Source organism: Typopeltis vanoorti, chromosome 9 (assembly GCF_054136105.1).
Source record: "Typopeltis vanoorti isolate ZY-2024b chromosome 9, IOZ_Tvanoo_1.0, whole genome shotgun sequence".
In the NCBI taxonomy this organism is placed as follows: domain Eukaryota; kingdom Metazoa; phylum Arthropoda; class Arachnida; order Uropygi; family Thelyphonidae; genus Typopeltis; species Typopeltis vanoorti.
In genome coordinates, this window is record NC_143557.1 from 16,501,538 (window position 1) to 16,528,852 (window position 27,315).

A 27,315-nucleotide genomic window follows, 5' to 3' on the forward strand; every position below is an offset into this window, starting at 1 on the left:
TGGACTATCGCTTCCAGCCTTCCAACCCAAACATATGCTCTGAGCTTATTACCAAAGTAATCCTCACTGGCATGAATACATACATTCCACACAGCACTCTGAACTGCCATTCCCTAACGAAACCCTGGTTCTCCAAAAGATGTGCCAAGGCTGTAGAGATGAAACACCAGACATACCACAACTGGCTGAAATCAAGAACCTCATCCTCCTTCAAAGCTTACACCGAAGCCCGTAATAGATGCAAAAAAACAATCAACGCTTCCAAAACAGAGTTCGAAAGAACAAAAAGCAGGAAACTAGCAGCCTGTTCAACGCAGCCGAGCCTTTTGGTCTCTCACCAAAGCAATTGGCCGTAACTTCTGTCCAGTACTATTCCCATGCTTATCATACCAGATGGTTCTATTGCATCATCACCCACAGAAAAAGCCAATCATCTGGCTTCATACTTTGCTTCAAATGCATGCATAACTAACGATGGTAAATGTCCCCCAACTATTCCAGACACCCAACATACAATGCCTCCTATATCTTTTTTGCCAGGATGAGATTAGAAAAATACTGTCCAAATTAGACACAAAAAAGTCTCCTGGCCCTGATGGCATTCCCCCAATTGTTCTGAGAGTTTGTGCTCGAGAACTGACTATATACTCTCTTACTCCACTGGAATCTACAAACTGGAAATTGGCCTATATTCAGCCCATTCCCATTCCCAACTATTCTAGACACCCAACATACAATACCCCCTATATCTTTTTGCCAGGATGAGATCAGAAAAATACTGTCCAAATTAGACACAAAAAAGTCTCCTGGCCCCGATGGCATTCCCCCAATTGTTCTGAGAGTTTGTGCTCCAGAACTGACCCCTATCCTATGTCACCTATATATACCCCCTCTTACTCCACTGGAATCTATCCCACAAACTTGAAATTGGCCTATATTCAGCCCATTCCCAAGAAGGGTGACAAGTCACTACCATCCAATTACTGCCCTATCTCACTTACCTCAGTCCTGTCAAAAGTAATGGAAAAAAATCATCAATTCCCATCTCCTACACTATCTTGAAGACACTCACCAAATAAATGACTGCCAGTATGGATTCCGCCACTGCCAATCAACAGGAGATCTACTCACATACGTCACCCATCTCTGGACAAATGCTATGGAGAGGTTTGGCAAAACTCAAGTGGTTGCACTAGATATCTCCAAAGCCTTTGACTGGGTCTGGCACAAAGGCCTGCTAGGCAAACTACCATCATTCGGTCTGACCCAGGACTTCTGAATGTCCACCATTACACACAGTGGATGCACACTGTGTGTAATGGTGGACAGCTCCCTATCCTCTCACCACTCAATTAATGCTGGGATCCCACAAGGTTCTGTTCTCTCACCAACCCTCTTCCTGCTATATATCAATGACCTACTGCTATTGACCTCCAACCCAATACACAGTTTTACAGATGACAGCACACTTCACTCCTCGCTTGCATTTGATAAGCCTTACCCTTCACAACTCACCTCAACCTACAGAACATCAACCACCACCACCACCCTCAACTCCAATCTCCAAGCCATTCTACAATGGGGTTCGGATAACCTCATAAATTTCAACGCCAATAAAACCCAGTTCTGTACTATTTCCCATAAAAAAGAACCATTTTTCCCCAGTATTCTTTTTGACGATACCCAAATTTCCAGACAGTCTGAGATCTTGCTTCTTGGAATCACCCTCACATCAAACCTCTCCTGGCATAAACATATCACAACTATTGCATCCTCAGCCTTAAAAAAACTAGGATTTCACTTTCACTCAAGACATTACTCACCCCCGAACAGCTACTAACATTATGCAAATCACAAATCCACCCAGTTATTGAATACTGCTCCCACATATTGGGTGGGGCCCCTAAAAGCTTTCTCAAAATGCTCAACAACATCCCTTCACAGTACACCTAGAAACAAACAGAACAACTTTCTTTTTCTCTTCCTTCATCCCTGCAACTGCTGCACTGTGGAACAGTCTCCCACTTGCTGTGTTTCCCAAGGAATGCAATTTAACGTCATTCAGATCAAATGTAAACAAATTCCTCCTTTCCCAACCCACTACCCATACACAGTACTAATGTACTATAGGTTGACCAACCAACCTCCTGTGTATGGGGGGGGGGGGAAATAGTCATCTAGTCCACATCAGTAGATTCTCGAGATCATTATCACCTTTTTCCTTTTGATATTGCTTACACGCATGGGCACCCCTTTCTGATATCGACGAGGGCACTTCCACAGGCGGAGATCATCAGGAACCTTGGCGGCTGGAAATCCAGAACTTGCTTTCTTCACTACATAAACGACCCATCCAGCATCTTCGGGCATCAGTTGGCTGGAACGAGGTCCCTTGACCTAGAATCAGCAGGACATACTCGAACCGCAAGCCGGAACATAAACTGGGCAAAAGCGAATACTTCCAGCGATGACCATCAAAACGACCTCTCCTCCTGAGCGGTCTTCTAGCTAACTATGACTGACCTTCACCGAAACGAACCCTCTTCATAATGACTGACCTTCTCCGAAAAAAACCAAGACCCCCTCTCTTTCTCTCTATGTCTCCCCCTTTTTTCCTACTATGTAAAAAAATCCCTTCACTCAATCTTGTTTTCCCTTCTTAGCCTCTACTTTATACATTCCTTTCATGTTAATCTTTTAAAATTTTCTCACTATCTTAGATGCCTTTATTATATTTTCTGTTTGTCTACTAAATACAGAAAAATGCATTTCTACTTTTTAATATAGGGTGTCCCAAAGTTCACGCAAGATTTAAATTTAGCGCTATTTGTGCGGTAAAGTGTTGCCAACGAAAAAAAAAAGACAGCGTGACAGCTGACAGTTCAGGGTTATTAAAAATGGAGCGCTACACGAAAGAACAACGCATTTTCATTGTTGAGCAATATTTTAAAAATAATGAAGGTTTGGCAGCTACAGTTCGCAATTTTCGTACAAAATATGGTCAGAATAGTGATTTAACTTCATCAACTGTGAAAAGATTAATTAAAAAATTCAAGGAAACTGGATCAATTAGTGATCTTATACACTCTGGCCGTCCTTCAATAAGTCGTTCAACAGAAAACATCGAAGCAGTTCGTGAGAGTGTTGCTGAGAGTCCAGGAACATCAATTCGACACCATGGTCTTGAATTGGGCATTTTGAGAAGCTCTCTACAGCGTATTCTCACGAAAGATTTGCATCTTTATGCTTACACAGTTCAATTGACTCAAGAACTGAAGCTACTGACCACACACAGCGAAGAGAGTTCGTTGAATGGATTATGGAACAACAACAAGTGGATGCTTATTTTTCGAATAAAATCATCTTCAGCGATGTGGCTCATTTTCATCTTGATGGCTTCGTTAATCGACAAAATTGTCACATTTGGGGTTCAGAAAATCCACGAGTGATTGTTGAGAAACAAATGCATCCACAATGTGTCACTGTTTGGTGCGGATTTTGGGCTGGAGGCATCATCGGTCCATTCTTCTTCGAAAATGCGGCTGGTAAGGCATTAACAGTTTTTGGTGCTCGCTATCGCGACATGATAATCCAATTTTTTGTGCCTAAATTGCAAGATGTAGATGTGAACGACATGTGGTTTCAACAAGACAGTGCCACATGCCATACAGCCCGAGAAACAGTTCAATTACTGCATGAGTCATTTCCTGGTCGTGTAATTTCCCGTTTTGGTGATCAGAATTGGCCACCCAGATCATGTGACTTAACGCTGTTGGACTTTTTTCTTTGGGGTTTTTTGAAGTCTAAGGTTTATGCCAACAAGCCCACGACCACCCACGCCTTGAAGGAGGAAATTGAGCGCTGTATCAACTACATTCAGCCACATTTATGCAAAACGGTCATGGAAAATTTCGACAAAAGAGTGCATATGTGCCAGCAAAGCTGTGGAGGCCATTTACCCGATATGCTATTCCATGCATAACCCTATACTGTATACTTTATGAATCAATAAAAAATTACAATTTTTAATTAAAAACCTGTGTTTTCTATCAAAATTACTTCTTGCGTGAATTTTGGGACACTCTGTATAACTGTATTCTAGAGTTCTAATATTGCTTCCATTAATTATTGTCCTTCCACCAGTGTCATCCCTTTGCAGTTTTTCTTTCTCTCGTTGGTGGTTACCAACTTGGCATGGGTGGTATTAAAAAAAAAAAAAAAAAAGATACAAATGAACCACAAGAAAAGTATTTTAAGGATAATGTAACTTTATGCAAATTAATGTCATCACGTTTAAATTATTAGTTTTTATGAACAATGTATGCTTTTTTTTATGTCATTGCCTTCAACACTTGTTCCTTCTATAATCATTCTTCCTTCTTTGGTTTGGTTTGAAAGACTTGGGTTCGAATCCCATCTAAGATGCGAAGAACCATTATCAGGACTTTCAACTGAAGGTTAGTTAGCCAGTCTTGCTTGGAGATGGAAGGGTTTCTCTTCTGGAAACTTGGGATTTTTTTATCTCGAGAAACAGGAAGACCAGCCAGAATAAGACTTGCAGTATTCTATAGGATTAATTGTCCTATCAGAGCATTTATGTTTCAAACAAACTAACTGACAGGCCATCGAGCTTACCTTGTTTTTTTTGCAACTTTGGTTTAATGATTGACTCATCCACCAACTCCTTCCTAATTTTTCTTGCTGACTCTTGGTATACATTTTGATACTGCTTTCTTCAAACACCATCGCCTTTGTGCATATCTTATGCACTAATAACATCTTTCTCCAGATTGTTATGCTACAGCATTGGTTCCCAACCGGTGGTATTTGTACCTCACAGGGGTACATGCTGGGCCATTCAGGGGTATACGAAAAATAATCAGTAATGGTGAAAAAACAAGTAAAATAAACAAAATGTAAAACGTTAATTATGAAATAATAAATGTTAAGTTTGAAACAGCTATTTTAAAAACAAGGGGTACAATTTATAGAAATAGGTTTAATACGGGTACACAAGTGAAAAAAATTTTTGAACCACTGTTCTACAGCACTGCTGCTAGCTGGTTCCTTAGCTTGTCGTAATCACCTACTCTTATTTAATTTGGGCATCTTCTTAACATGTTCCAGGTGGGCTGTTGTGACTCTTGCACCACCACTAACCATCTGTTAGGGGCAGGTGAAAACACTGCCCTCCAGCAATTTCATCCTTGCATATGGCCAGGTAGCAAATATCATGACAGTTCTTTGATTATAACCAAATCTGCTTGGAGGGTGCTAATGTGTTCGATTTAGGATTAGCAAATGCTATATTTGGTTGATATATTTTAATTACTAAATATGGCTTAAATATGTGAACCCTTATTAATGAGCTGTGTGAGAATGGGAAATATAAGCAAGAGAAAGAACAGGTGTGAATAGAAATGCTTTCATTACTGGAAACAAATAATTAATGTTTGAGATATATCTGTGTTCTATAAATTGCTGGGTGGAGTGAATAACATGTGAGCCTATAAACTGCAGACATAATGATGGCATAATTAAAAAAAAAAAAAAAAAAAAAAAAAAAAAAAATTCTAGGAAGTTATTTCGATATGTAGCCAGCAAAAAACTGATTATGGTAGGATGACATTGATTGGAAAAATGGTATAAGGACAGCTGCTGCAAAGACATAGTTGTGATATTTAATGAGCAGTTTATGAAGGTCTTTCATCCTTATGAATGTGATATGTGACATGCTAATCACTTGGGACATGAACAGTCTATGGGACACACTAACCACTCGGCCAGCCTGGCTGGCTGAGTGGTACCGTGTCCGCTCTCCAGTCAAGAGGCTGCGGGTTCAAATCCCGCCATGGGCATGGATGTTTGTGATTGTCTATGGAAATACTGGTGGTGGTGGTGGTTGGCGGTAGATGGCATTGGTGTAGTTGCGGTCAGTTGGTGGATTGTGAGTGGTTGAAGCAGAGTTGTAGAGTAGATGCCCTCACTCGATGAGTCTTTGGACTCCCTGGAGGTGACAAATAATAATAATATGGAAAGTTCGAGAGCAGTGGAATGAGGAGGAGAGACTGACTGTGAGTGAGGAAGAGGTATATGGAGAATGAAGCAAACTTGGCATTAATAAGGCTGTGGGACTTAATGATATATCACAGTTTATTTTGAAGGAATGTGCCAGGGAGTTGACGTCTGCCTTGACATATTTGTTTAATGAGTTTTACATTGGATCAAGTTCCAAAGGAGTGGAAGGAGGCAAGATTGTACCACTTCATAAAGGAGATGACAGAAGTCGAGCATCAAATTATAGGCCAATCTGTTTGTCAAGTGAAGTGGTTAAAGTGTTGGAGAGGCTGGTGAGTGAATTGGGTTGACTGTGCAGTAGTCCATATGTTGCCTAATTAAGGCATTATACAATGGAACCAGAATCTCCCTACTTCTGCAAATTAGTGTCTAGGTAACTAGAATTGGATTGACAACAGTCGTATTATATTTGATGGATATATAAGGTGGCAACTGCATTGGATGAGGGAGATGGATACACAGTAGTATACTTAGATTTTGCAATGGCTTTTGATAGATTACTAGATGATAAATTGATAGCCAAACAAGAGTGGAAGGGGCTGGATATTAGACTAGTGCATTGGATTTGAGATTGGCTGTTTGATAGGTATCAATAAGTTGTGTATGGTGGAGCAGTATCCCAGAAGAGGAAAGTCACTAGTGGTGTTCCTCATGGGTCTGTTTTAGGGGGCTGTTTCTGTTTAACCTGTATGTTAATGATATTGGGAAAAACTTGAATGGGGATTTTTGTTGTTTGCAGATGATGCAAAGGTAGGACAAACTATGAGGAGTAGAGCAGATATTGTGGTGCCTCGTTCCGAAAAGACTTGAACAAGCTGAGTAAATGGGCATAGGAGTGGGGATACCAGTTCAATGTTGCAAAATATAAGATTTTTAAATTTGGTAAACAGAGAGGGGATGAAGAATTTACTCTTGGTGATGATATATTTTTGCAGGTGAAGGAAATAGATCTTGGGGTGATGGTGGATAAGGATCTAGAAGGGTCCAGAGGTGATTGACTAAGGTAGTTTCTGATCTCTAGAATGCTGATTATAAAGAAAAGTTGAGAAGATGCAATTTCCTGGCTAGTGAATAGGAGGAAGAGGGTGGAGAGATATGATAGAGCTGTACAAGTTGGTAAGGGATTGTTGTAGGATTAACATTGAAGAGGTTGTTCATAAAAATGGTTGGAGATCAGGTAAGAACAAGAGGTCGGCCCTAGCAGCTGTATAAGGAGGGTGTGAGCAAGGGACTGAGAAGCAGGATTTTTGCACGGAGAGTTGTGAATGATTGTGATGCATTTCCTTAGAGCATGGTGTCTGCAGAGAATAAAATTTGAATGTTTAAGGCACTATATGTTGAGCTGTGTGTATGACAAGGGATAATCTAGATGAGTCTTTGACTCCTTGGTGTCTTAGGATAATAATAATAATAAACAGCAGCTGTATACATTTTGTAGCTCAGTAAATAACTACAGAGAGAGAGAGACTAATCCAATGATCAGGTGATTCATCTAGGTACAGCAGGAATATGTGTGGGTTAATGTAGCAGCAAATCGTCTTGTAAAATTTATTGTCCATTTATTTCTGTTTTATTCATATTTCACTTGATTTTCTAAGAAATTTCTTTGAATCACTGATGATCATTATACAATTTCCTTACTTTGTAAATCCTTCATTCCTTACATCAGGTTTTTTTTATTCTGTCTTATCAGTAACATATATTGCATATGCTAGTATTTTGTTGGAGCTCAACAGATGCAGTTAATTTCTTTGTATAATACACAACATTCTGATAGAAAGGCTTATATGTTGGCTATTCATAACTATTATTTTTCAGGAAATTACAATGTATCCATCCATCAGTGGCTTTAACAGGCACTTAACTGCCCACGGCCTTACAAGTTTCCTTGGATTTTATTACCATAAATACGAGGATTAGGCAGTTACCCTATGCCACTAAAATTGGTTGATTGGTAGAGCCTCTGCTACTAATGGCTCGCTAAAAGTTAAGCGGGTTTGAGCACGGTTAGTAGTTAGAAGAGAAACAATCATTCGATGGTGTTGGCACATTCTCTCTCGATGAGTCTTTGGACTCCCTGGAGGTGTCACATAATAATAATACACAACATTCTGATAGAAAGGCTTATATGTTGGCTATTCATAACTAATATTTTTCAGGAAATTACAATGTATCCATCCATCAGTGGCTTTAACAGGCACTTAACCACCCACGGCCTTCCAAGTTTCCTTGGATTTTATTACCATAAATAAGAGGATAAGGCAGTTACCCCTATGCCACTAAGCATTCTTGTCTGTAAATTGCATGTGTTCTACTGGCTAGTTTGTCTGTTTTGAGGGACGAAAAACATGAGTTTCTGGGAGAAAAATCCCTCTACCTCTATGAGACCAGATTACAATGTATACTGAATATTAATTATAATTTTAATAATTCCATTATTTTGGCAATATTACATTGCCATCATCAGGGATCATTGAATAATGATAAGTGCATGCAGGCACTAATTAACGCTGGGTAAATGTGGCTGAAGAAAGGCAACCTAGAGTCCTAAATGGCATCCCCTAGTGGGCCAAATTGGGTGGTATATCAGATCTACAACCCAACTTGGCTGTGGGTTGTAGATCTGAGAATGAGTGCTTCAGATTTAGGGCAATTTCATGCGCCCAAATTTGATGAGTTTTGACAAGTTCTAAGGACTGAGTCAGATCCAGGAATAGCTTCTAATATTTGTATTTGCTGCAGTGCAATAGAGTAGCTTTCTTCCAGCATATCTTGTGGTGGGTCCAAACTCTGGACTTTCTGACCAAAGCATGGTCAGCAAGACCAGAGTGGCTGTAACCAGATGTAGTCCATGTGTTCAGAAATTCTGATATTTGTGCAGTTTGTAACTGCAAGAGACCTGGTAGCTCTAAGAAATGTGGCTGGCTCTGTTAGAGTGGATATGAGATGCCAATTTTTTTTTTGTGGTAGTAAGGTTGTATTTCTTTAGGATTTTTGTTAAGTTTTTGGAAGTGCCTCAGATATATGGAATGGTGATAGATTTTGTATAATCTCTGTTCTGAAGTGGGAGAGAGGGGTAGGGTTGCAATTATGCCGTTTTAATATTTTTTGGATTTTTGAGATGTCGGTCATCCAAAGATTGGTGTTCAACGTGACAGCAAGCTCTTCTTCTAGCAATCAGAAGTATGCTTGAATGCTTCAGCAGACAAAGAGTTTCAAAAAATAAGATGTCGGCACATCATGAAGTATTATAATCTATTAAAAAAAACTCAGCTTTCAAGTCTCACAACCTCAAAAAAAAGTTGTAAACCAATCATCCTGAAGTGAGAAGCAATTGGCACACTTGCTCATGGTTATAACTGTGCATTAGCACCTAAGAAAATTCCTGTAGAAATAATTATGATCCAAATAGAATGAGGTAAGGGGGATTGCAGTTACAGGTTTTTTAATTTCAAGATTTCGGAAAGGATTATGCCAAGGTCAGTGTTTACCTTGGCAGTGAGTTATATTTAGTGTAATTAAAGACAGCTGAAAAAAACCAATTATAATGAAAAGCACACCCCCTCATGCATGCCAGAATAGTTTTACGAGGTATATCAAACAGTTTTGAGACTAGCTCTGTTTATGAGAAATTACTTTATCTACATTTACACCCTATCACCTTCAAAATAGTCCCCTTGCATATCAATATAGCACTCTCAGTATTCTTGCCACTTCTGGAATGTGTCCTGGAAGTCTTCTGTTCGAAGCATATCAAGCACCTTCTGCGATTCGCGCTGGATCTTCATCTTCGGGAAGAGAGCGAAGTCTGCAGGAGCCAAATCTGGCGAGTATGATGAGTGTGGAAGTTAGATCATGTGTTTTCTGGTGAGAAACTCGTGTGAGGAGAGCTTGGTGACAGGGTGCATCCAGTTTTTCGTGGGCCACATATTTGGTCGCTTTTGCCGAATGTCCACCCTCGGACGCCTTAAAACCTGGCAGTAGAACTCGCTATTGACGGTCTGGCCCTTGAGGACGAATTCTCAATGCACAATGCCACGAATGTCGAAAAAGATGATGAGCTTGCACTTGGTCGAGCTGCAGACCTGCCTCGCCTTTTTCGGTCGTGCAGATGATGTGCTCTTTCACTGTGAAGACTGTTGCTTTGTCTCAGGGTCGTATCTGTACACCCAAGTTTCGTCACCGGTAATGATCCTCGACATGAAGGATGGATCATCCGCGGCACGCTGATGGAGTTCTTGGCAGACTTCGACGGGGTGTTCCTTCTGCCTGGGTCGGTAGCCTGGGAACAAACTTGGCAGCAACATAGCACGTGTTCAAATCGCACGTGAGGATTGCCTGGACTGTTCCGTATGACACACCGACAATGGCAGCAGTGTTGTGGAGTGTTCTCTGACAATTCTTATGCACAAGTTGCCGAACGGTTTCGACATTTTTGGGGGGTTGAGCTCGTTGACGGTCTTCCTGATCTCTCATCGTCTTCCAGTGATGTTCTTCCCCTCTTGAAGTACGCGTGCCACTCAAAACACCTCGAACGACTCATTGCAGCATCGTCGTAAACTTGCCGAATCATGTCAAACGTCTGTGGCAGATTTGCCCAGTTTCATGCAGAATTTTACGTTTGCTCTTTGTTCTGTGATGAAATCGCAGATGTGGTAACGCAGGTGGTCAGAATAGCATCAGTTGCACAGGATGATGTCTTTTGGCACACTGATTTATGAAGGTAGGTGCTCCCTGTGACTGTGCATGCAGCCTTGTGCTGCCATCTGTTGGCATGTTACAAACCTAGTCTAGAAATTTTTGATACCACCTCGTATTGTAGTGCCAAACAGTAACTAAATACATTTCTCATAACGTTGTTCGATTAACTTCTAAGTTTATTATGATAGACGTGTTGCTAGTTGTTGTGAGTGGGCCTCCCATGATGAGTCTGACTTCATGGAGGTTACTGAAATAATAACTTAAAATTGGTTTGAATTGTATTTGAGATTTTCGATATCATTAAGACATTTCAGAAATGCTAATTTTACAAATAAAATTTAGCCAAAAAAGTAGCAACTGAAATGGCGTATAAGCTTTATGGAAATGCGACTGCCCAGTGTGGAAGTATCATACATATGCTAAAGCTAGTTCCTGCTGGTGGTTTATGCACGTGCAGATACTGCCTGGCATGAATGCGTTAACTGAAAATTTCACATCTGGCAGTCTTCCAGCTCAAGACCTCGTGATTACACTTCCTCATCGGAGGTAACGTAGATACTTTGATTAATGACAAGTTATCTGATGCCATCACCAAGTCCAGTACTCTAATGCAGTCCCCTCCATTACATGCGGTCTCAGGTAATTATCTCTTAGCAGCTGTATAAATTCCATTTATGCAATACAGTTTTCAAAATTTTGTTAGATTTCTTTGTGTTTTCATTAATTGACTTCATTAGTTGAGTATCCAAAAATCCACTATTGTTTCCAAAGTGTGTAATAGATTGCTGATTAGTTATCATAAATTTTCATCAAAGTATATTAAATTAATTTCTCTTGTGTAGAGACAGCTTAAAGGATATAACTTTGCAAGATTGTATTTTCAAGTGCAAGAATATGAAGCAGCTAAAAAGTAAGTCAAACTTATTTACTTGCATGCTTGATATTATTAAGAATTTAGGTTTTAGTTTATTTGAAATTAATGGCATTGTTAAGAGTTTACAGGAGAAAAAAATTTAGAAGGAATTTGCTTCCTACTCATTCATCTGTGATGTCCCTCTCCTCTCACAGTTATCCCGTATTCCCTAAGGGCACATGCAGATTTACCTACACTTTTTTACACACCTTTTTAAATACTGAATCCCTTAAGGGCATATGAAAATTTACTTTCCAGGAAGCTGAACTACCTCTTCTCTAGTGACCCCACTAGAGAAGGTTTTCTTAATTTTCTCATTGTACCTGTAGAATTTGGCTCTTGTTTTCAAATTCATTTTTCTTCCTAAAGCTGTTTGATTTTGATTCCTTTAAAATCTATTACTGTATTTACTTGAATATAACTCGCCCTCGCATATATCTCGCACTGTGGATTTTACTTTACGAAAAAATAAATTAATGAGTTTTGCATATACTTCGCACACAACAAAAGTTTAAAACTTTAAGAAATAGATAGTGAATGTTGTTATGGCAGTTGTAGATATTTTAGAATTCGGTTGAAGAGAATCAGCATATCAACTCAACAACCATTGGCCCACCTTTGTTAGTGAGTTGCGTGATCCTTTGCTAATACGGCACCAATCATATTTACATCTTCATAGCTGTGCTGTGTCTACTGGCCTATCTTTGCTGTCCATTTTGTGCTTATCTTTCACTTCTCATTAGTCATTGGCTAATTTGAATCTTGAGCAACAATTGTTGCTCAAGATTCAAATATGTTGTGGGATTAAGGTGAGCGTCCGATCGCATAAATAATGTCGATAATTAAAATTTACTTGCATTCATTTTATAAATAATGTGAGCAATTATAATGAATACTCAGGATTTAATTGGAAATGTCAATTTAGTCGACTTTAATTTTGGGGGAAAAAAATGAGAGTTATATTTGAATAAATACGGTATATATATTTTTCTTTTTGATGTGATACCCATTATCTTGCTTGAAACTATTCTATTTTTCAGGTTATCTTGGACGTAACGAAATATACTACAGGCTGCACCGCTTCCGAAGGTAGCAGGATATTAGTTCACTGTTACCATGGCAACAGTGAAGCGCATCATGTTTGTAACTAAGCACATGCGTAGAAAATCCCCTAAAATTCGTCATTGCCTGAATGACGGAAATTGCACGGCCAAGATGACTATATGACTGTGTGCCTTTGGATTTTCTGAAATTAACTGATAGGCTGTAACAAAGTAAATGTCATTTAGTTTATTATAAACTGGCTTAAGATAAGCAGTGATAATTAGGTTATGAAGTGAACTTTACTCATCATAACACACATTTCCGAACATGACATTTTATTACAATACCGTATTTTTCGATAGATAACGCGCGTTATCTATACAAAAAAGTCTAAATTCGTTAAAATTGAACATGCGTGGTATACATTTGAAAGATATGAGTGGTAAACCAAATGTAATAACAAAACTAAGGTAGAAGTATTACTTAATATTTATTGAACATTACAGTATTCAAATCAAAAAAATTCTTCCTCAGACTCAATATTGAAAGAATCGATTGCATTAAAAATTTTGTTTTTAATGCAATTTAAGTATTTCTTCAGCTTCATAATCATTGTCACCGGACACCACTGCATTCCCTTGTGCTTTAATGAAACCATTTCTAACACGGTTTTCACTTACAGCAGCCCAACTTTCTACAATCCACGTAACTATATCTTTATATGACGTTCTTTTCATCTGCCCTGTTTTGTTATATTCATGGATGCCATTCATCATCCAGTCTTCCCACTTAGCCCACAAATTGTCTTTGAATGGTTTATTTACTGCAAGATAAAGGGTTGGAGTTTTTTTTGTTAAACCACCTGGAATGACGGCCAATTTGGAATACTTACAATTGTTTTAACTTCTGCTGTCATGTGTGCCCTACATTAATCCAACACTAACAAAGATTTTGGGTTGAAAAATGCCATTTTTATCTTTCGCCACACATTCTCCAACTGAAATTTCATAACCTTGGAATTTATCCAACCTTTATCATTAGCAATAACAATAATATCTTTGGAATCTCAACCTTTTGGAACAGTCTTTCTTTTGAAAATCACTATCGGTAGCAGTTTGGAACCATCTGCAGTTACGCAGAGAACCACAGTAAAGTTTGACCTTTCGTGCCCTGTTGTAGCAACTGAAATCTCTTTTGCTCCCTTCAGATTCATGGTCCTATAACTAGGCATGTCAAAACTTACGGGAACTTCATCCATATTCCTAAAGTGACAAGCATCAACCCCACACAAGTTTTCTCTCAGAAACAAACGAAATTTAGCTACTTTCGCTTCCCAGTTGCACGGCAAGTTTTGTTCAACCCTAGTGGAGGAGTGCACACTTAAATTGTTTCTCTTCATAAATACAAAAACCCAAGATGGGTAGGCCTTGAAATCTTTTATATTATCGTTTTGTGCAATTCTTTTCGATTCCTGCAACACACGGACAGTAGATATTCTCATACCTTTAGCTCTTTCACTAACAACCCAATCAAACAGTTTTTTTCCTATGGTTGGCCACAGGCACCTTCTAATTATGCGAACATTTCAGGACTGTTTCAGCCTTTTGTCATTCACGAACACTACTTTCTCCAACACTGAACAATCTACCAGCTTCACGATTCCCTTTTTCCTTTGCTACTTCTACCATTTCAAGCTTGAACTGCGCTGTGTAGAATTTTCTCCGAGAAGTACTTTTGTCGTCCATGGATAATTCAGATCTAATAAAATATAAACAAATAATGATTTACTTTATGAAATATTTTAAAACAGGATGTACGGAATAATGTAACTTCATAAAATACAAAAAATGTACACCTACCTTTCAGTTGTAGTTGTAGTAATGTCACAGTGCTCCCCAATAGTGTGAAAATTGTAAAATTTGGAATTAAAAAAAATCGACCACTGCTACTAGCAACGCACATGCTTCTAAAGAATTCCCCCGTCCTCTGTCTGTATTTCCTAATTCTACCGCTAGTTGGCGCATGCACGTTATTTATACATCAAAAGGAGTAATGAAAATATTAGGGGTGCACATTATCTATTGAAAAATACGGTAATATATACATAAACACTCTTATCCTGTTATTAATTTAATGAGGAAGCTCTTCAACACCACTCAGGCTGTAGGTATCATCATCAGAGCTGTCATCTAACTTGAAACACACACTTTCCACCACCTCATCGATCATTCCATCAAGGACCCAGAATTTTTTTTCTTCAATAACATTGGTTATGAAACTTTTCCAGTGCACTCAGTAATTTTTTGAAATCCTTCCATGATCAGTCTTTCAACATCTGAAATTTTGAAAGTTGTATTTTTAGCTGCAACATTTCCCTTAATTTGTGCCCAGATGAGTTCTATGGGGTTCAGTTCACAATAATATGGTGGAAGACGAATAACTATGTGTCCTTTCTATTAGCCAATACTGTCAATATGATATTTTTGAAACTGGTTCTTGACACTTGCCACCAAGTTCATTAGTTCTGTTTTCACCATATCAGAAGTAAAACCGTTTCCTTTTTGCATGTAGCCTGAGATGGCACATATTCCAGTCAGACAGAATGGTAAGGCGCATTATCTGTTACACTAACGCTGTTGAGCTCAATGTTTGGCAAAAAAACATGTTCGTGAACCAATGTTCATAGTGCTTTCCATCCATTTCCTTATGATAATTGCCTTGTGATTTCTGGGCTCATAAAATTTCAAGGGCCCCTGGTACAAATCCATCTTCACTGCCAGTGTGCGTTATGATCATACGAGACCCCTCTCCACTCGGTGCTTTCAGGCCTATCGTTAAGCCCAACAAAAATCATTGACGAGGACTTTTTGCTGTTGTGACAGGCATTCACCCAGGTTTCATCTCTATAATAAAGTTTTTGTCCCTCACAATGATATTCACGATGAAATTTGAGAATTTAAAAAAGAACTTGAACTCCAAACCACAACTTCCTACCGACACAGTAGTCAACCTTTCGTCAATTAGTTTGAAACCTGAAGCACTCGACGCTCTCTCTCACATGGCCACAACTTCACTATTGCACCCAGAAGAATACTGAAGACATTATGATACAAATTGAACGCGGGATATGACACCTTCCAAACCACATTGCTAACGATATTAGAGTGGATATGGCTTGTGTTCTGACCAAAGCAAAACCACCAAAAACCAACATGCCCAATAAGGAAATTAAATCTCTGCAAGAATTAAAGAAAAACAAGGAAATAATAATCACCAAAGCGGATAAAGGGAATGCCACTGTATTACTTAACCAAAAGGATTACACAAGTAAGCTAAATGCTCTATTGTTAGATCGGGCTACTTAACTCCCTATTGAGTACAATCCCACCAACTCACAAATTAGAAAACTCCACAGACTCCTTAAGAAGGTCACTTCTTGGCCTGTAGAAGTCACTAACAAATTAAAACCGTTTAACTCCATCCCCCCTCCCCCCCGTATATATGGACTCCCAAAAATACATAAGAAAATGTGCCATTATGTCCCATAGTGGATGGCATTGATTCCCCCATATACAAATTAGCTAAATATTTGGCCAAAGCTCTCACACACTGTACTGGCAACACACCTTCACACATAAAAAACTCAGCCCACTTCAAAGCCAGCATAGAAAACCTTACACTCAAACACAATGACGTAATGATCAGTTTTGATGTCTCCTACCTATTCACAAATGTCCCACTCAAAGAATCCTTAGAGCAAATCCAAGCTAAATTTCTTCCCAATATCACAGCCCCTATTTCAGTTCACAATGTACTCAGGCTATTTTGTTTGGCAAGGAAAATTCTACAGACAAATAGAGGGGAGAGCCATGGGTTCTCGACTCTCCACACCCTTGGCAAACTTTTATATGGAGACTTTTGAAAGCCTTAAACTCTGCCCCACAAAAACCAACCATATGGCTTCGCTATGTTGATGATGTGTTCGCTATTTGGCCAATGGCTTCGATGCACTCCTCTCCTTCCTAACACACTTAAACAACCAACACCCCCAGAATCAAGTTCACCCTGGAAGAAGAAAAAAACACCTGCCTTTCTTTTTTAGACACACTAGTCACCTGCCAGCCTGATGGAACCTTGGTTTTCTCAGTTTTTAGAAAACCCACCCATACAGGCAGATACATTCACCAACAATCCCCCCCTGACAACAATATGGAGTCATTAAGACACTACACAACAGGGCTAAACTTATCTGTTCCAATGACAATGCCCTAACCACAGAACTAAACCACAATCTCAATACTTTCTTAGGCAATGACTACCCCCCCCCCCCAAAATCCAAAAAATATTAAAACCAATAACCCCCCCCCCTCCCCCACCTCACAACAAGGATTATTCTAAATACATCACCATTCCCTATATCCGAGGCACCTTGTAAAAAATTACAAAAATCCTAAAAAAACATGACTTAACTTCTTGTTACAGACCTTATAAAAAATTGGCATCCCTTATCTGCTCCACTAAAGACCCCCCCGACCTACCTGGTGTATACCAAGTCCCTTGCAGTTGTAAGCTGTCCTACTTTGACCAAACAGGCAGGACAGTTAATTTCAGGAATACAAGGACTACATCCATTTTCACCAATACAGCCACTCTGGTCTTGTAGACCATGTGCTGGATACCCGCCATAGAATACAGTGGAAGAAAGCCACGATAATACACCGTAGTAAATTCAAATACGAAAAGCTATTCATGGAATCAGCTTCAGCCTTACGAAACAATCCAAACCTCAACAAATTTGGTTGCATGAGATTGCCTCAAATTTGGGAAACCTACATCAGAAGACCTTCAGCCCAATCAGCCAAGAATACCAACATTGCCTGCTAGGGGGCACCATCAGGACTTTTAGGAGAAAGAATAGCTGCCTGCTTTGTTCCTCATTTACTGTGTGTTGTGCTTGCATGCACGTGTCTTGTAGTTAAATTCCTGTGATAATGGCAACGTGACGTTGCTGAAATATTGGAAGTGTATTAAAATTTATTTTAATGTATATTCTATTGTACATTGCAATTTCCTTAAGCTATTTAGTAAGAATTTATTCATTTTTATTTCCTCATTTCGACTTTCCTTCGCTTCCATAGTGTCACTTGCTTTCATTTCTTCAGCTATACTTTCTTTTGCTTCCATAGTCCTGCTTGCTTCTTTTCCATGAATTACACAATCATTTGCTCTTGCAATTGTTTTTGTTCCATGATTTATATACTCATTTTCTCTCCCATTTGTTTGTGTTCTGTGATTCATGTGTGATTTGGGCACTCTTCAGTTCCATCTGCCAGTTTTGCATTTATTGATGACTTGTCCAATATAATATCACACTTTTGACATATCCACACCCTCTCTCGTCTCCTGTTCAGTCTCTCCACCATGTATACATGTTGCATTCACAACAACGTACCATTCTTGAAAAGTCCACGTCAATAATTATGTTTCATTTTCTTGTTGTGAGATGAGTCGATCTCATTTATACTTCCATTTTGTTGATGTTTGCTGCAAGCTTCAAAAGTCTTAAAAAGTTTGTTTCAATAACAGAAATCTCCAAAATCATTTAGTTATGCTAAACTATGAAAAATAAAGAAAAATACAACAAAACTCAAATCCAAATCGCTAATTTTCTATAAAAGTAACTTATCTTTTCAGCAGCAACATATAGAAAAGTTTTTGGAAAATTTAGAGAAAAATCAAAATTAATAATGGTAAGTACCTACCAGATTTCTGTTCAGAATATGGTCTCATCATTATGAATGCTATAAAGATGGGCACAAATTCATTTGGAGAGAAGATATAAGAAATCTCATTGATTTTTGTGGATAGCAATATCTTTGTGCAGCTTCAGAACATGCATACAAAGGATTTCAGGTGGAAGTATCATTTAGTTTTGAGCATAATAATATTGAATATCGTATTGAAAAGAATGTTGGGCAGCTTTTTCAGGTAAACTGTAGACAGACTCGAATATGCAAATATTCAACAAAAAATGCAAGATTTTGAAATCTTAAAAGAATCAAACCTTGGAGACTTGGTGGCAAATGCTGAAAAAAATGATGCAGGCCACTTCACCACTATACCACATTTTCTAGGCTGAAAGATTAGACAAATCACGACACCATGAAGGATTCAGGGAGTTAGAGGCTGGTCATGGATAAGAAGACAGCATAGCACATTACTGGCAAGTAAGTTAGTGCCTACTTTGAGAGAATACCTAGACAAATGTAAATAAGCAAAGCTATGTGAAAAGTAAGCAAAAGTCGTAAAGAATATAGAACATAAATATCAGAAAGGTAGCAAAATATTCTGAAGGCTATTGAAAAAGCTTAGAAATGAAGGAAAGAGTACTATAGAAGGAATCAGGAGTAATAAAGGTGATAGCATATAAACTGAAGATAAAAATCATGTGGATGTCTGGGTTAATTTGAAAGATGATTGCCAAATGAAACAAGAAGTGATAGAAAATATTCTAGAATGCAATCAGGAGTACATATCAATACAGAAGATAAGTTAAAAATGAAAGGCAGCTGGAATAGATATGTAATAAGAAATGCTCATCTATGAAAACATGAAACCTTTACAGTGCAGAATTCAAGTATTGAGTTGGCATATCTGAAGTGAGCATCCTATTTGTCTGGTAGAATGAAATACATCCTTCTTGCTATTTGGCATTATCCAGTGTGCACCACATGGAGGCAGTTCAGAATTCAGAAGACCTGATGAAAGGGTCAAATTCCAGATGATTGGTGTTGAGTTCTCATAGTAGTACCCATATATAAAACAGGCTAATTAATCAAAAACTGGGGACATCAGATATGAGAATTCTCAGAAAAAATTGAAATATTGAACAGATGGCATCAATGGCAGAACTATATTAAAAATGAGGATATTAGGGACTTAACATTGTTAGCATTCAGGAATGTCAGCAGAGCAAATCTAAGTTGATATGTCATTTATACAGAATAAAAGAAGCAAGGTTAACAAAACTAGAGTTGTTTTGCCAGTATGACTAGAAAAAGACCCAGAGGAAGACACCATGCTTGCATGGACTGATATAGTCAAGTGTCTTTGAAGATCAAAATATGTTGGTGGAAAATTGTTGATATGAAATTTCTAATGATTTTTATGTAATAGTATTATGATGTCCTGTATACTCCCTGAAGGAACATTTATTAGAATTGATTATGTTGATTTGTAGATACAGTTACACCCCGAGTTACGTAAGATGCGTTCCGTAAACCTTTACGTAAGTCGAATTTGTAAATTGTATACATACAATAAAATGTTCAATGGCTACTCATACTGCTTGCTGTCTTACATTAATTTTTTTGCCATTAATCAGATATTTTCCATTTTTAATATTTTTCATTTTTGGGGTGATTAAAAAAAATTCAATTATAAAAAAATTTATTGATTGTATTTGAATAATATACATACTGTAAATATGAAAGTATGAAAATACATAATATAAAAGAATACAAAAACAAAATGAAATATTCACTTTTCAAAATAAAAAAAATGTCTTGTGACGACTAAGTTAGCTGTTCTAAGGAATGCTGTTCTGCGAGAAGTTTTACCCCTTTCAGTGTTGAAGGCTGAGGGTAGTCAGGGTCATCTGAGTTGTCATCTTGACTTTGTTGTGAACGGCATCTCACAAACATGTCTAGTAGTAGTGTAGATTGTGTGGTCACATGCTTCTTGTCCTCGTAGATGGCCTTGTAGCTAGACATTGGAATAGATACGTTGGCTAATATTTTTGAACCGCTCGGTGTTCGGATCCATCGATTCTAATTTTGCTAATGCCATGTCTGTCAAGTTAAAAACCTCGGCCTAGTCCCTTCGTTGTAAATTTCTTTATGTCTGGCGGTTCAATTGGCTTAGTATTTTCTTTGGAATTTTGGAATGCCTCTAACTGAACACGTAAAATTATGGACCATTTCGGCAGAGTTTCTTCCACATAGCATATATTGTCTGCTTGATTTCATCCCAGCCACCCCAATGTTTTTGATAGCGTTAAGTATATTATAGTTCTTCCAGAAATCACGTAGAGTAATGCCCTTACCACTATCAATGGCCTTGGTTGCTTGGGAAAATGTACACCGCAGATAGTTGGCTTTAAAGGTCCCAATAATGTCTTGATCATAAGTTGCAATAGTGAGGTAGTTCTAGGAGGATCTAAACAACTTTTACGTCAGGATGAAAGTCATCCAATTCTTCTGAGTGACTGGGACATTGTCCAGGAGGAGAAGCACTTTAAACGGGATTCCTTTCTCAGCACACTATTCCTTCACCTGGTGAACGAAGTGGTTACTGAACCAGTCTATGAACAAAACACGTGACTCAAGCCTTGGTGTTGGATTTCCAGATTATGGGCAGCATATTCAAGTCAGTGTTCTTAAAGGTGTGCAGCCTCTGGGAATGGTACACTGTAAGTGGTTTAAGTTTTAAGTCCCTTGAAATGTTGCCTCCAATCATAACAGTGATCAGATCTTTTGCGACCTTGAATCCAGACATAGATTTTTCCTCTTTTGCAATAAATGTCTGTGTTGGCATCCTCTTCCAAAACAGAGCCGTTTCATCGACATTAAATATTTGCTCAGGCAAATATTCCCCTTCCTCAATTATTTCTGCCAGAAGTTTGGGAAATCGACATGCCACATCTGTATCTGCACTTGCTGCCTCACCTGTGATTTTGATGCTGTACAGATTTGTACGTTTCTTGAATCGTTCGAACCATCTAGCACTAGCTTTAAATGTACTCTCTGCGTTCGTGATGCTGGCCAGCTCTTTTAAATCCTTATATAAGGACATAGCCTTCTCTTGGATAATCAGTAAATTTAACGGTATCTGCTTCTGTGTCAGATCATTGATCCAGTAAGACAACAATTTCTCCATCTCTGATATCGGGCCCAGCCTCTTCTTGGTAATAATTGTGCCCTTCAAAGCTACCTCACCTTTCGTGCTTTCAGCAATGCGAACTTTATCCTTCACTATTGTATTCACTGTTGAAATAGGTCGATTTATTTCCCCGAGCTATTTTTGATAGAATTTTCCTGCCTTCATACATATGAAATATTTTCAACTTTTCTTGTTCTTTCTTTCTTAATAAAGATAATCTCGTAACAAATGGTGATTGACAAATCTCTTATCTAAACAGGTTCTTTTCCCCAGGCCCAGCATTAGTTATCAAAGCCTCTGCTCCTCTGTTAATAACTGTTGAATTAAGATGAACACTGTGTACCAGACTTGACTGTAAATTTATGACAAGTTTCAGTAATATAGTATGTATTAACTTGCTTGAGAATAAGCAAGTGTTAAGTTGTGTGTAAGCAGTATAAAAAAATTATAAAACCTAGAGTATTTTGTTAATTAATTTTCTCATTCTCAGGTATTTGGCAGGTTTCCTCAGTATCAGAGAACATCATGCTCCAGCTCATAAATTATTGGCTCAGATCTTTGAAGTCAGTGGAAATATAGAAAGAGCTCTTCAGTCTTACAAAAGGTATCAACATTGTTTGTATGTGTATATGTATGCTTTTGCAGAGTGGTTTATTTCTTTAGATATATCCATGTTGAAGTTTTTACTCAATTTTGGGAATTGTACTTCGAGATACAATTATGAGTAATAGTTCAGTTTCCTAACTAGACTGTTTTCTGTTCAAATTATTTGCAAGATTATTATCCATAAAACATAAAGAACATTTCCTCTTTGTTCAATAAGTTGGTTTTATTGTTTCTCGACATTGAAAATTTGAATTTTCACAATCAATGTCAGTCACAAGACTGGGTTTTGAAGGCAATAACAAAAAAAATTTCTGATCATGTCTATAAATAAACTGAATTCTACTGCAAGTTTCCATGTTTTAATGTATTAGGAACATTCTTAGAATGTTCCTAATACATTAAAACATGGAAACATTTTTTAATTTTTTATTTTTTTTTGAACATGTTTAAAATCTCTTATTAACCTCCCAACCGGCTGGTGTGGATGAAATAGTCAGCTCTCCCTAGCTTTTTTCATGGATCAAAACTTCGTCGGCATTCTGCCTTTTATCATGCCATTACTTCCTCCGCCATTAATCTCGTTATGGCTATTCTATAGCCATTAGTGGATTAACTGTTGTTGCTGAGTGACCTTTGTGTCCCCCTGTCTTTACATCTATTGTGTTGCTTAGAATTTCATTTACTGTCCTAAGTTATTTGACCTTTCTTGCCCCTAAAATGATTTATTGTGTCTCTTCCCAAAAATTGAAACGAATTTCACATATGCGAAAAAAATCAATCCTGAAATGACCACTGATCAGCTTTTGTAATGAATCTATTTAGTGATAGTAAATTTGATGTATTTTATTCTACAAATCAGTGCACCGGAAGAGTTGCACTGATTGTTCTTTCACTTTACGTATAATAATTGAATAATTTTTTTTTTTTTTAATTTCAGTATTTCCAAATGTTTGCTTTGAAAATGTTATGTCAAATATTTATATTTTTAAATAATATTTATTGAAATAAATATGTCCTTTTGCTTTCGTTTCTAGCCAAATAGCATTATATGGATCATCACATTTCAGTTTTAGAAACGATTTTTTGTTATTCATAAAGACAAAATAAAAAAAAATGTTAAAATGCTAAATTGCATTACTTGGTTTCTGATTGTTTGTCTTTTTGGTATCAAAAATTTATATCCAATGATATTTAAGCATTGATTCTTTGCCTTCGTCTTTTATTTATTTATTTATTTGTATTATGCATATTACGATAATATCTAGTGCATATCCTCGTAGATATGTTGAAACTATAATGTGAAAAATATCATATACGGAATGATTCAAAATTTTTGCTCATTTTGAAGATTTTCTGATGCTTCACCCCCCCCCCCACCTCCTTATCTCTCCTGGAACTCAATTGCATAACTACTCTAAATTTCTATACAGGTTTGAAAACTTTTCTAGACAGTATTCAAAATCAATTACTTCATTTTATCATTTTGACAAAAGATATACGGCAATCAGATTGTACCTTGAAGCTTCTAATTCTGTTCTATTTATTTGCAATCTAAAACCAGCTGTTCTACTGTCCGCTGAAATTATGTGAAATTTTAGAAATAATATGCTATATTTTCACCATGCAAAATTGTTTATATGCTACCACACAAAAGAAAGTTCAGTAGTATTATTTTTGTTTGTTTTTCTTAAAAATATCTAAATATTACTTCTGCTGCTGCTGGAAGGTATTTCTGAAATAATCTACGTCTTATAAATGGCAATATCCTCTTAGCTGGAGGAAAAGTTGAAGGCTTATTACTCTCAGTGCTATTGAGAAAAAAGGGGAGAACACTAAAGTCGCACTAAAGTGCCTCATGTGTAGTGGTGCAGAATATGTCAAGAATGTCTTGTTTCCTTTTCGATTGTTGATTACCTATATCCTAACAGAAATACTGACATTTTGTTTACATGCTTATACATTATTTATGCCAAAATAATTGCATAATTTATAATGATCAGTTTCATTTTTATTATCAAAAATTAAAAATTAAATCATACAATTATCTTGAAAAAGATTATTTGAATTATTTTCAAAGAAAAGGTGCATATGCATTTCATAATCTTTTTTTTTGGGGGGGGGGTATAGACTTAATCAATCTGCGAATATTTCAGATAATTTATTTCATAAATCGTTCGCAAGACAGCTGTTACAAACGTAAATCACTTGGGGAACATACCCATTCATTTTAGCGTAAAATAAAATAGTAGCAAAGATTCAGTTACTTTAGATATGTAATCTAGAAGAAAATGTTATGTCTGCTGAGATTAGAATCTTACGTGAATAATTTTTCTGACATGATTTCTCTATTCGTTATAATGTAACTAATTTTCAGATTTTTCCCTCCTGCAGACTCCATGTTATATGCAGTGATTTCTTCTTTGTACTACAAGAAAAAAAATCAGATAACAGAATAAAAATATGTAGTATTTTCTTTTCCACTGGCTGAATTTACAATGTTCTTTCTTTGTGTTTTGAAGAGAAAGTGCAAATGACTTTTTTCTTACTATTTTTGCCATTATAACATCTCATATAATTATAAGAGTGACATTTTACCGTTTTTCTCCCGAGAAACAGAAATAAGGTAGTAATAATATTGCTGATTATGTCAAACTTCATTGTAGCAGAAATTTTTATTACAAAACTTTGTAATATATATATATCTCCGAAACAAGAAATTTGGAACCCATATCACATCAATGTTGAGTGTTGCAAGGTGAAAATGTTCCCATTATTATTTATATATTTCATTTATTAACTAGGGGGCTATGCCCCCCCCCCCTGTGTTCCGGTCTGGTTGGTCAGTTCTCCTTCAATTGTGATAACTGGAAAGGGAGTTCCGCCCCTGAATTCTGATGACTCGAATTTTGAAGACTCAACAGTCACGGTAGCCCCTGAGTTTCAAAACGTTTCGAAAAACATGACATAAAAAGGCTTATCATTTTATATATATATATAGGGTAGATTTTATTTCATTATTTTTTATTGTTTTGGTGAAATACTTTACCTGGAATACTCTTTTCAGTTCCAGAGGAACTGGAAAGACTATTCCAGTTCCTCTTATATTTTATTCTTTCGAAAATATCATTCTGTGTCATAAAAAGAACTTAAAAATTAGCCTTCAAGATGAAAAGGAAACAGTACATTCAGGTATCCCTCTATCAATATTTGTAGTACTGAAAAGGACTGTTTTGATCGCCTTGAAAACAAACATTTTTTGTTTCATACTGTTCAGAAATTAAAATTCTTGAACAGTGTGGAACACCTTGAAGCAAGGGTAAACACACAAAGCAGTTTTACACTCAGGGCACCAGATTTTTGTTTCCTTTCTGATATTTTTTTATTACATACATAACATTTGCGTGCAGGTTTTTTTTTTTAATTAGCCGTTGGTGGTAGATTTTCGGGTTAATGGTTGGAGTTCAACCTCAGATGTCTGGCAGGATTTCCTATTTTTCTGCTTGCTGAAGAAGGTGCATGTGCATGCAGCAATGCTTTCGCAATTTCTATTCTGTATTCTAGATATGTTATGGTAGACAAACATTTTTTCTTGTGCAGGAGGAAACTGTTCCAAATAACAAAATCCAATACATGTCCAAACACTTTTTTGTAATTTTTTTATGCTGTTTCCTCATTACAGAGTAGAATGATAGCTGCTGATTGCGCCCGTCGACTCCACCCATAGTGTCGTTGTATGCACACACAGCAATGGGTTTTTCGTTCTTCAAACCACGGATTCCGTTGATGGATTGTGCAGGGAAGACAGCAGAAAAACATCTTTTTTGTCTTTCCAACGTAGTGCAAAGACTTTTCCTCGCTGATAAGCTCGGATTTTCCCCTTCGATAGCTTTCCTGAAGCCAGATCTGGAGGCATATCTCGCCTTTTTGCATTTACAGTACCTGTACGATGCTGTAAAAGCAAATCAGCGAGTTCAGGACACATATAGTAATTATCCATTGTAATGCAGTAACCTTTCCCCAGTAAAGGATCTAGTAACTGCATTGCTGCACGCATCGACAAGGGGAGATCCGAATATTTATCATGCTCGATTACAGTTTGCTTTCCCTTATAAGGTTTGAAATTCCAAAGATATCCACTTTCCGATTCGCAAAGCATAAAAAAATTTTCCTCCATACTTCGCTTTCTTTTTGGGAATATACTGCTTACATTTCAGTCTACCTTTGAATGGCATAAGGCTTTCATCGATACTCAAGTCTCTTTCAGGAATGTAGAGTGATCTACATTTCTGACGGATTTTCATCAGAAAATCATAAATTTTGTTGAGGACTGGGCAAGGATGTGTTGCCTGATCATATTCCTCATTATTCTGAAAATGCAAATGCTTCATGATGAGACTGAATTGTTTTTCAGTCATAACATCACGAAACATTGGCGTGTTCAGAATCCAGTCTGTAGACCAATACATTTTGAGAGCGGGATTTTTCACGATACCTTGCACAATCAAGAGTGCTGATGTTGTTGGCAAGCATAAAGGTTAGTGTGTTCCACCATGAAGGAAAGAATATCGTCTAAAAATAGACGGAAAGAGCTTAAAATATTACTGGAGTCAAAGTCTTCCGTAATTCCTGGCTTACCTATGAAGGGAAACCATGGACAAGCTGGTGTACGTTCAGTGGCGATCACCCATTTTCTGCACGAAGACATATCTAAAGTACAGGCAGAATCGCTATCTTCAGAGCTAGAAAGATTTCTCTCCTCATCGGTAGAACAGGAGCTGCTCGAAAGGCGAAGGCTCAAACTTTTCTGCATCCCACGAAGTTTTCTTTTCTTACCACGAGTGTCACTGCTACTGCTGCTGCTTGCCATCTTGTAAATGAATTGTGTCTTGAATATACTTACTAATTATTCCTTTCTGCCCAGCTCAAAGCTAATGGAGATTACTAACCCCCACTGAGAAACAGAAAAATAGAACATGTAGCACACTAAAGAGCCTCAAGCAATATCTGAATATTTTACAGGCAGAAATTTCTTG

At 37.5% G+C, this 27,315-nt stretch overlaps 1 protein-coding gene across 1 annotated transcript in view; it reads left to right on the forward strand.

Annotated features, from left to right (window-relative positions):
• Positions 1-27,315, forward strand: part of LOC150102901 (E3 SUMO-protein ligase RanBP2-like) — a 673,019-nt gene that overhangs the window by 17,137 nt on the left and 628,567 nt on the right. The window contains exons 2-3 of the mRNA XM_090397978.1: positions 11,622-11,689; positions 22,167-22,280. Coding sequence (XP_090254104.1) covers positions 11,622-11,689; positions 22,167-22,280 — 182 coding nt within the window. The remainder of the gene's footprint in view (positions 1-11,621; positions 11,690-22,166; positions 22,281-27,315) is intronic.